At 40.2% G+C, this 11241-nt stretch overlaps 1 protein-coding gene across 3 annotated transcripts in view; it reads left to right on the top strand.

The window, feature by feature from the left end:
• Positions 1–1508: 1508 nt before the first annotated feature.
• The window catches only part of LOC109999073 (V-set domain-containing T-cell activation inhibitor 1), a 9820-nt gene continuing 87 nt past the window's right edge, over positions 1509–11241 (top strand). Inside the window, exons 1-6 of one of the 3 annotated variants that reach the window (XM_020653983.3) lie at positions 1509–1713; positions 4431–4763; positions 5677–5890; positions 7087–7151; positions 7634–7744; positions 7933–11241. The exon at positions 7933–11241 is cut by the window's right edge and continues 87 nt beyond it. In XM_020653983.3, coding sequence (XP_020509639.2) covers positions 1659–1713; positions 4431–4763; positions 5677–5890; positions 7087–7151; positions 7634–7744; positions 7933–8402 — 1248 coding nt within the window. In that variant the 5' untranslated portion in view covers positions 1509–1658 and the 3' untranslated portion in view covers positions 8403–11241. Of the gene's footprint in view, positions 1714–4421; positions 4764–5676; positions 5891–7086; positions 7152–7633; positions 7745–7932 lie in introns of all 3 variants that reach the window. The other 2 variants (XM_020653982.3, XM_065950638.1) reach the window with 2 other exon arrangements.

The raw sequence follows: 11241 nt of genomic DNA, 5'->3' as shown, positions 1-11241 counted from the left end.
TCAATGCGTCTGTGTGTCTGTTTTTCAAATCAATCCTGTATCCACATTCTATAACCGGGGCTAAAGAGTAATTATTCATCAAATGTTTAAACGCTGTTTTTCTTCACCAGTCCCTGAACTTCTGACCTCTGAATTTCCCCTCACCACAAGATTTTGTGTCATTCAAAAAAACAAACAACCCCAAGAGGAGGCTTGAGTTTCACTTCCCATGTTCAATCACAGCAAAGCTCACATTTTAAAGACACAGCGTCATGATAGCTGTAAATTAATCTTTCAGTTCGTTTCATTAAAGGTCTCATATCCTCCTCCTCTTCAGTGTAAATAAGTCTCAGAGCTCCCCAAAACATGTCTGAATGTTTTTTTTGTTTGAGCAAAAAGTTAATGTGCAATACGTGAATTAATAAAATAATTGTTATCATTAACAAAACATATTTTGAACCCTATTTGATGACGATTCTGACGTCAAGTCGGGCAGCTTATTCTTTTCTGAATTTCCGAGTTCTTGTTGTTCCGACTTGAGCAGGTGTTCATGTGCATTTTACAACTGGGGAAATCGTTTGTCCGACACCACCTGAATGCAGCACGCCGCTCTTCTGAAATCGAAAGTAAAAAATTGGGAGTGGGAATTTCGGCTCTTTTTAGTGAAGAGGGCGATTTGACTCAGCTCTTTCTAATGTGTATGTCAAAATGACAGTGCTCACATGAATAGCTTGCGACTGGTTCGTTGTCTGATCATGTTGCCTTTGTTTTACATCTTATATGGATGTAATTTGTAGTAATATACTTCTCCTTTTGTTTTTCTCTCAAAAGACTCCAGTGGACTCGTGTTGAGAAATGGCATGTGTGCTAAACTACTCAAACAATGCATCTGGTTCATCCAATGTGATTGTCAAATAAAAATCTATCTATCTATCTAGCTAACTATCTAACTATCATTCCGTGACCTTTCTAGTTTAAATAATTCTGCCACACTTTGCAAGGTTCTGACCAAAATATGCATATTGCAGACTAACCTGAACTAATCCGTCTGTAATAGTTCAACAAAAACATGCAACAGTTCTTTACTAATAAAGCTTCGTAGCCATTTTGATATTACTTGGCAACATGTCAAATGTATTTCAGCATGGAACTTGTATTTTAAGCCGCTAACTTTGTCTGGCTGGCGAGATCTGCAGTGCATTGTGGGGCGGTTTAGTGTGCTCCCGTTTCAAATTCTGGCTGATCACACCACACACTCAATGTGACGCCATATTTAGTATGAATGTATGCCGTTTCGGACGCAGACTGAGTCCTCGTGAGCGGGCGGCCTGGGTTCAAATCCGACCTGCTGCTTCTTTCCCGCATGTCATTCCCCCCCCCCTCTCTCTCTCTCCCCTAGTTTCTGACTAAATCCACTGTCCTGTCTGTACAATAACGGCATAAAGAACTCCCCTCCCCCCCCAAAAAACATTAGTCGGTTCTTACAGCCGGCTCGTCCACGAACAGCACACAGCTCCATTGGTCGAAGACGCAGGAGAACCGGTACGAACAAGTAGTAACCCAGAAGGCGCCCTGACGTCAAAGACAACCCCCACGCAAATTCTCAATCCTTACTGTAATCGATCAGTTTTAAGTTTTTTTAACACGATTATCGCATGTTATAGTTTTATATTCTCGCCATGCAGAGAAGTCTTCTCCTGCTCTCCGCCTTGATTCTGCTGCCTTGTAACCCCGGTGAGTAAAAATAATTGTTAACTTCCTTGACTTAACTTGTGCTTAAATATGATGCAGAAGAAAGTTGTGTTTGCTTTGGAAGAAACACGAATGTTTGATGTCGCAGCGCTTATTGATTTTTCATCTCTTCAAAATGAGTCCTACATGGTGGCCTGCCATAGTTCTGACCAAATTATGGGACGACAAGCCTCCCACGATTGCTGATAACAGGCCACACAGTAGGCCTACAACACCACTGGGGGACCTTTAACGACGCTTCAGACTTCTCAATACTGTTAATTACCGATCCAACTTCTTTAATTAATGACTTCCTAAATCACTCAGGGCACCAAAGAGCAGGCCGTGCATGAAAAAGGAGGGCACAGTCCTATGCAGGTGGCTGGGCGCCAGGGGCATCAGGAGGTGTTAGTGATAAGGTTGTTTACTAGTGAAGACTTCCTGTAACATATTCATAGATATCTTTTTTATTTATTTATTTTTGGGCTTTTTGTGCCTTTATTGTGGAAACAGGATAGAGTTAGAGATCCTGGAAAGAGAGAGTGGGGAATGACATGCAGGAAATGGGGCCTCTGTGCATGGGGCGCGCGCCCTAACCACTCTGCCCCCCTAATAATAATAAAAATGGTCCAAAAATGGTTTTAAAACTAGTTTCCGACTAGTTATTAAAAGAGCTGTAGGCATCTCAAAGAGACACAAGTCACAATGTCTCATTTTTTTTATGGGGACAACATCTTCATTCTATCCTTAATTTTGTGTGTTGAGTGTAATGAAAGGCTTAACGGGTATCAGAAGGTGCAAAATAATCATTGTGGTATGCATATGTCACAATATACAGGGTGTGTCGTTGTCCACTTTCTAAAGTTCTATTTGAGGATGGATTTTGCCTGAGATCTTATTTCAGTCAAGACCAACATGTTGGCCTGACAAACTTTTTGTTTGACCCGAATGCCAAAGCAGAACTGAAATCCTAATCCTTTAGAAGTATGGAGTCATGTGATACTGTTCTCTCGTTGCCTGGCTGTGCATAGCTGTCGTGCCCTCTCCGCAGCGGTGGTGTTGTGTTGTGATTGGTTGCCAAAGGACCGGATTAAACTTGTTTGAGGCAATGAAATCAAGATGTCAACCTAACACTGAAACACCCGAATTCCATTCTTACTATGCCTGCTTGATGGTTTCCAGTGTTATATTGACTGCCTCCCTTGTGAAACGTGAAACTTTAACTTAGTGTGAAAGAGAATCTTTTCTTCTTAAACATAAAAATGCTTCATACATTCAGTGTTTTTACCAGTTTCATTTAGAGACTGACCGATATACAGTATGATTTTTTATGGGCTGATACCGATATTGATATTGGGGACTGAAAAAAATCTGATACCGATTTATCGGCCGATATTTTGTTTTAAATCTATGAAATCTGTAGAAATAGAAATATATAGATATACACATTTATTGTGTTTATCCCTCAAATGCAGTTATCAAAAACTTGTGGAAAAGATAAATAGTGAAGACAAGATGGTCACTCAACTGGAAAGTAACTGTGCATGCACCGCTTGACACTCTGGAGGGTGATGATGCTTTTTGTAATCCATATAGCGCCCTCTGCTGGTGAAGGAGAACTGCTAATGATACTCAATTAAATGCTATTTGACTGGTGAATACTTCTAGTAATGACGGCGCATATCTGCGATAAAATTAGCCGCTAACGATAGTCACTGGAAATGATAATATCGGCCAATATTATCGGCCGGCTGATTTATCGATCGGGCTCTAGTTTAATTTACAGATTATTTGTATTAGAGAGGAGGAGACCTCTGCTAACATTTGGGTTCTGCTAATAACCTGATGAGTGATGAACACTAAAGAAATCATAAACTCAAAGCCAAGAGACAACCTAGAAACAGGCTAGGCTAACGTTAGCACCAGCCCCTAACGGCCCCCTAACTTAAGGGAAGCGTCTGAGAAACACTTACTTATAAGATTAAACTACTTATTTCAGTGTAGCTCTCACATACTTTACACTCTCTCTGGTACCACTCTGTTGTTGGAGGGGCAAATTAGAATTGATTTCTTGCTAATCAACCAAACCCATCACTGTTGTGATGAGTGTGAGGCGTTGAAATGATGGTCCTGGTTTTGATCAAACTTCATGTGTTTTTTAATGTGTTTGCTTTACAACAGTAGAGCTCTGCGACACAGTAGTAGTGTATTCAAGGCTTTGGATTAGAGATGAACCAATTGGGCAAATCAAGGTGGTTGCAGATACCGATGTTTGAAATTTTTTTCTAGCTGAATGCGATTCCGATACCGATGTTTGTTTGATATCTTCTTTTGGTGTAAGACTCCCAATGCTGACATTTTGTCTCATGTTTGACATTAAAAAAAGTCGGATTTTGTTCCCTGAGTGACTTTGTCTGCTCAGTGAGAAACCTGTTCTCTGAATCAGTATTTAGGTGTACTAGATGACAGCATTAAATTGATTAAAAACAATAAATGAACATCAGTTAGTGACATCAGTTCGTGCCACATTATTTGCCGATGTCTGTCAACAGGGCCTATGCCGATGTTAAACCGATGCATCGGTGCACTACTTTGGGTGCATTAACAATACACCAACAGCATCAGTTCCGTTGGTTCTTGTCTTTGTCATTGGATGTAGTTACAATTAGAAAAAACTTTATTTTTACAAATTCTTTTGTTATTTCCATGAGGATCCTCAGAGGACCGCGTGAAGACCATCCGGGCCTTTGCTGGTGATCCGGTCATTCTGCCTTGCCACACCAATGTCAGCGATGACCTCCCAACAGTCGAGTGGTCCAAAGAAGGTATGGATATGAAAGAATACATGGTCTTGCTGTACCGCGACGGCTGTGAGACCCACGACATGAAGGATCCGGCCTACTGGTACAGGAGCAGCCTCATCATGGACCAACTGAAAAACGGAAACATATCCCTGAGGATTTCCAATGTGCAGCTATCGGATGCGGGGAACTACACATGCAAGACGATCCGCAAGAAACACCACAGGGATGTTTTTATCGAACTCATTGTCGGTACGTCCAATCATCTTTGATGTTTCATTACAGTGCCCCATAAGTTGTTTCCTGTTGGTTATGAAGAAGAGTCCGCAACCTTGTTTGGTCTGCTAGGTGGCTTTCACTGTTAAATGACACAATTTGGGTCAGGTGTAGTTGGTCCTTTTCAATAACTTATCATATAAAAATGGTTTTGGATCTCCTTTCTGAGTTGCTATGGTATAGGTAAAATCATACCACTCTCATTACTATTGCTTGAATATTGAGGTTCAGACAGGGGGCAGTTTCCTTAGCTTCACATAAACACTGAAGTGGGGAAACAGCTTTCTTAGTTGTGTGCTAATTAAAGGATATCTGCCAATCCATGGCTTTAAAGTCCTTTGCTAAATAACGTATAAAGTATATCTTATAATGATATAATGATAATTATATATTATAATTAATAATATCTTCTTTGGTTAAACCGTACCAAAGGTGAAGTATAAGCAATTTGCGGTTCTACAGGCAACTATGAACCAAACTTTCTTGAAGGAGAATTTAATTATTTCAAAACCTTGGACCTTGGAAAAAAAAACATTTGGAATCAATCTAGTATATTGCGTGACCTGCAGCAACACGATAAGCTATAATGCCTGCAATGTACTTGTTGGTGGAAGTGTGTCCAATCCATATTTGTCCACTATCTGCCAACATTACAGAAAGGACCTCTAAACTATTTGATCCTTTTTTAACCAGAAATGGCCTTTACATCTCAATTTTTAAAAGCCACCAGGCTTCTTTGGCAATTTACTTGTAGAGATACTTGTGCCCGAATGAAAGGATAAGCGCTCAGCGAAGCGACCCCTCGTCCCAGTACGATAAACCTACTAAGTTCTACACAGAATTAGAGCAGCCACTTCCAGGTTCTGTGGTTTCATTCTTGTTTTTGTAGGTGCTGTTTCGGAGCCCAAACTCTCCTTTATCCCAACTGTGGGTGTTGGAGTGACTCTCCAGTGTGAAGCCAGCTGCTGGTTCCCGAAGCCTGAGATAACTTTTCTTGATGACGGTGACAACATCATCAGTGCTGAAGATCCAAAAAGTGAGCTTGGCCCCAGAGGATGTTTCAACATCACGAGGAGAGTGACCCTCCAGACTGCCACCAACAGGTTCATTTTTTATTTCTGTATTCAAACTCTTAAAAGAGCCATATATTTTTTATTAAGCTTACCCAGTTTTCAGCTTTTTGGTTGTTAGCTTGTTTTAGCGAATTCTAATCAGAGCAGCCCTGCTGTGGTTCAGTTGGTGGAGTCGGTCGTCTCTCAACAGGAAGTTTGGGGTTCGATCCCCAGCTCCTGCAGCAGCATGTCCGATTTGTCCAACTTGCTCCCGCTGCTCTGTCGGTGGCGTATGAATGTGTATGAATGGGATTAGTTAATATTGATGGACTCACAGCAGCCTCTACCATCAGGGTGTGAATTAGTCTGATTGTGTAGGTGTGACCTGTGGTGCAAAAGCACTTCGAGTAGACCAGAAAAGGAGACTAGAAAAGCACTCCACAAGCTCAAGTCGATTTACCATTTAGCAAAGAAATTAGGCATCCATTTCCATCTGTAAAGGCTCACACACTAAAAATGTTTCATTTTATGGCAGCACATTCAAAAAGACTCAGAATGTACATCCATGCTACCAGCTCTATGAAGCAGAACTTAGATTCGGGATACAAGTGAAAATAACGATAGCGCACTGAAACACACATTTCCTCTTAGGAATTAAAAATTAAACATCAGATATATTTTTTTTAAATAATGAACTGAAATTGAATACACCTAGTTATATGGGCAGATATTGGCAATAAAATTAGCTGATAAAGATAGTCAAATGTTATGCTAATATCGGCCGATATTATCGGCGAGCCAATAAATCGGTCGGGCTCAAAATTGAACTGAAGTTAACACAAGTAATTATCAGCTGTTAGTCTATTCAGAGACAATCCGGCACAAGAGGCAGCACTGTAACAAACACTGATTAAAAATACTTTTCACTGACTGGTCACAGGAAATGAAAATGTAATTTCTAGGAAAACATTTTGGTTAGTTTAGACGTCACACTCAACTAGTTAAGATGAAACTTGCAGCCCTACGGTGCAAACAAACAATGGCTTAAGTTACAAACTCACAAGTTTCATTGTAGAGTTTATTGTGTACTGTACACCATTAACTGATAACACAACTTGTTCATACCTGGTGCAATAGACCACAGGAATGTCGCCCACAGGAATAACTGTTGAAGCGATTGAAAAACATCACCTTTTCATAAAAAACAGCAAAAGTAAAACTATAACACGTCGATCTTTTCTTCACAGAGTCTCCTGCAGAGTTCACCAGCCTGACATGAACCAGACCAGAGTTACAGGGACTTTCATACCAGGTATGCTGTAGCTCTAAGAATTCTAACCCTAACACTAACCCCTCACCAAACCTAACCCTAAAGAGACAACAGATTCAATGAATGTTCAAGATGTGGTGCACAGTATGTTGGTGAGACAAGAAACACCTTCGTCACACGATTCACCCAACACCACTACAATGTTTTGAGACCCACGCTCCTCTAGTCAACCATTTCTTAATCCATGGATAGCCCTTGGTGCAGGCCATGGTCATCCAGGACAGTCCAAGATGGACATACACCCAGTCTGGACTGAAAGATCCAGGATCCAGAACCTTGATCTCCTAACCCTAAAGAGACAGCAGATTAAATTAGGGATTCTCCAGACGCCATTATCAGATAAATAAGGAGGTTATTTAATGAAGAGACTTACTGATGACATGATGTTTAACTGTTGTTGATATGAAATTATTCATGTTGTATCTCACATGTGTCTATAATGTTTTCTTTGTTATTATTTCAAGATGGCTGCATGAGGTCCTGCACTTTATCCATCTTCATCACTGTTTTAGTACTTGTGATTCTCTGTGGATTAGGATGTGTGTTCTACGTCTTCAAGAGATTCTTTAACTCTGGTAAGTCACTAACACTTGTTCAGGTAAGAGGACATGGAAACTGGATTTTGTTTTTACAGCCTTTACATTCCATAACCCATCACTAGCTTTGTCTAAAAATCCACCTAAGCCAATCAGAATGGAGCGATCACCCATACAAAGATATAATTGTGAAATCTAACGGAACTTATATTTTTGTGTTCACACAGCAGATGGACAAAAATTTCCCGGGTTTGGGCGGTCATCAGATCATACAACCCGCAGGATTGACGAAGGCAACTGTCCCCCAGGAAACCAAGTTTACGACGCTGAGGCTTCCACTGAACATGTAATAAACGTGGATGACATGAAGCTAACCAACCATGAGATCATCCAACAACCAACCAAAAAACAAGATGGACTCATGTCGAGGCAGAGTCCTGATGCATACCATGATCTTAGTCCAGAATCTGTCGACAAACCAGAAGGCAGTACCGTTTTAGCACCTTGTGTCAATGATCTGGTAGCCACTGCTTCTTCAGCCTTCCCTTTAGATGGAACGTACGTTTCCCGTTCCAACAGCTTGTCTTTGCCCAGTCCAAATGGAGCCAAGCCCAAACGTAGAAACACCATCTCGCGCTTAAGTCTTGTTAAGGTATCTGAAGAAACGGAGGAGTTGCTACAAGACAAGCTTGATTAAATGAATGTTCAAGATGTGGTGCTCGTATCAAGGTTGATACGAGTTGGTCATGATATGGGTCATCGAGGGCGTTTCCACCTTTTTTAGAAACTTTGAGATTCAACCTAAACAGCTTTGACAAGACATGTAACATAACGTGCCTCTTGATGTCGTTATCAGCAACCCTTTTTGTTGTCATGATTTTTTATTTCCCGTTGATGTGTTGGCTTTTGAGGCCCATCTGTCTTCACTTTTTGGTTATGGGGGCCTTTAAGGGAGCCTTGTGATAGGGTATGTAGTGTCATGTAGGGTCTTGGTAGGTTGAAGATCGTGGGTCGGCGAGACCTGGCATGGAGGGGGAAGGTTCTGGGATCCTGGAGCTAATTGTACAGCCTTCTGAGGTTTTCTTGGTGTGTTGGCTCTTCCTTCTTATCTAGTTTCACAGTTTTGGGAGTTATAAGGAGCCATGTGGTAGGGTATATAGTATAAGCATGTTAAATACTAAGTTTCCATTCATTTTTAGTTGTTTATTTTCCGGTCCAGCACCAAACCTAAAGCTTGGCGTACACCGACCCATTCAGGCCAATTTAAACCCAATATCTGAGTCATACGACTAATTTTGAAGTTTGAAATGCAGCCTGACAGTGGCACAGCAGGCATGCCTGTTGCCCCTCCCCCAAATGATCATGAAAGAAAAATTGGTGAAATGCATATAAGTGTTGGCTGTCGGACGTTTCCATGTGCCTTACCAATTGTTTCAAAACACGTCACTGTCGCATCTAATCGCCTCTTTTAACCAATTAACGCCTTTTTATCAGCCAGCCACAGCTCGGCTCCACGCCAGCTTAATTATCTGGGAGTAAAAGGGATTTTTTTAACATTATAGGGATTTATTCTGTGTTTTTCCTACTCTTAATTACCTTATCTGTTTGTTTTTAAGAAGATAAGATGACTGCATTAATTTTACTCTGGGTCAGGACCCTTTGTATCCTTCTTTAAGGTACTAAAAGAAGCTAAGTACCAATAATTAAGCTAGCAGAGGTTCTGCTCCCAGTATGGACGATATGAATATAAGGAATTCCTTTATTGCCTTTGCACATTGTACAACAAATTTGTTGTGCATCTCCTAGAACAAGTATAAGACTCCCCTTGTGCCTTTGTTATCAATTAAATGAAATGTTATTGCACATAAAATACTATGTCACTTTTACAATGATACAATGGCACATTTTTGAATGTAAACACTGTTCAGTTGTCTATTGTCTGTGCAGAGGCTGCTTTTTAGCCTGGATGTGCTGTCCAGTTTGGTCCAGTACAGTTATGGTATGGTTAACCCTGATCTCGCTGGCGTTTTCACAGCCAACAGTACCCTTACTTTGTACGTGGGGTGCCAGTTATGTGATAACGTAACTTAGCAGCGCGCCACAGTGTGGCCCATCAATATATTAAACCTAGAAGAAGAACGCAACGCAACTAATGGCAACAAGGCAAGAAAAGATACAAGCACAAACAGCCTTGCAATTACTGGGATATTTAAACATTATGTGTTTTGTGTTTGTTCTTTTGTTCTTTATTACCGCTGTTGCACAGGTTGCATGTTGTTTCGATCCACCTTTTAGGATCAGATCCGTATGCTTGGCACCCCAACAAACGGGTAGCATAGAAGTAGGACGGTACAGTTATTTTGGTACCATTTCTTACTTTTGACAGCAGAAACGCCAATAAATGCCACTATGCTGAACCGAACTGAACTGGGCCGCTTGGTGAAAAGCTTTAGTGCTATTCAGATAGCAGCATTATTCCAAAGATGATTGTGGGAAAAATGCAGATTTTAAAGTTGATGGGTGAGTTTGCAGTTTGTACAGAAGAGTACATTGCTTGGGATAATTCAGCTTCACTAAGATGAAGACCTGAGATCAATCGATGACTCTTTTTGTAAAGTCTATAAAGCTCAGGGTCCTGGAAAGACGTGTAACAAGCTCGGTACAAAATCAACCATTGGTGCTCAACAGGGTAGAGTACTAGGGTCTATTCTGTTTTTCTTTCAACGACCGTTTTTGCCTTTATAGATGGGGTTTATACCATCTTTAGGGTGCTAATCTAAGAGAATCTTTTCCTGTGAGAAAGGTTAACCAAAATTATGGCAAACACAGTCAGCATATTCCCTCACTCTTTTGGTCGATCATCTTTTATATTTTCTTTAATTTGACTGTTTAAAAAGCCCTTATCTTACTAAAACAGCCAAGCTGTCATCTGAGTTTAATTGCACTAAAATAGTTTTTGTGTTTACGTACATCTTGGAACCCACGGGCATTTTCAGGAGTTTAGATTCAAATTTTGAAACCTAGAAAACTGTGAACCTACGTCTAATGGGGGAAACTTTCATTTTTAAATTTTTTAAATGGGTCACCCCAACTCATAATGCCAGTTAAACATGGTTGTCTGTATGAAAATGAGGGTTTGTTATATCTTTTTTAAACAAGCATGAAATCCAAAAGAGTATAAAAACAACAATTTTAAATTATGAAAATGTGTAGCTGTTGCAGGGTTTTTTTTCCCCCTGGTGCTTCCTTTTATGAATTTCAATATGTAAACACATTCCTTAAAAAGACTTGTCAAAGTGTGGAAATGTTATACAAGCCTTGACACACATGAATGTTTCGGGTCTTTTAACCTTGAAAGTTTTTGTTACTGTTCCTTTAAGTCGATTCACTCAGGTGACAAAGACATAGCACTTTGTTACTTAGATGTTAATCATTTTTTATACTTTTTTAAATAGTTATTAGTTCATGTTACATTCATGGCATACGTTTGTTACATTACTTTGTGTTTTATTACATCAGTGGTCAATACATTACTT

The sequence above is a fragment of the Labrus bergylta genome, chromosome 22, assembly GCF_963930695.1.
Source record: "Labrus bergylta chromosome 22, fLabBer1.1, whole genome shotgun sequence".
NCBI lineage: Eukaryota > Metazoa > Chordata > Actinopteri > Labriformes > Labridae > Labrus > Labrus bergylta.
This window is presented reverse-complemented; position numbering and strand designations above follow the sequence as displayed.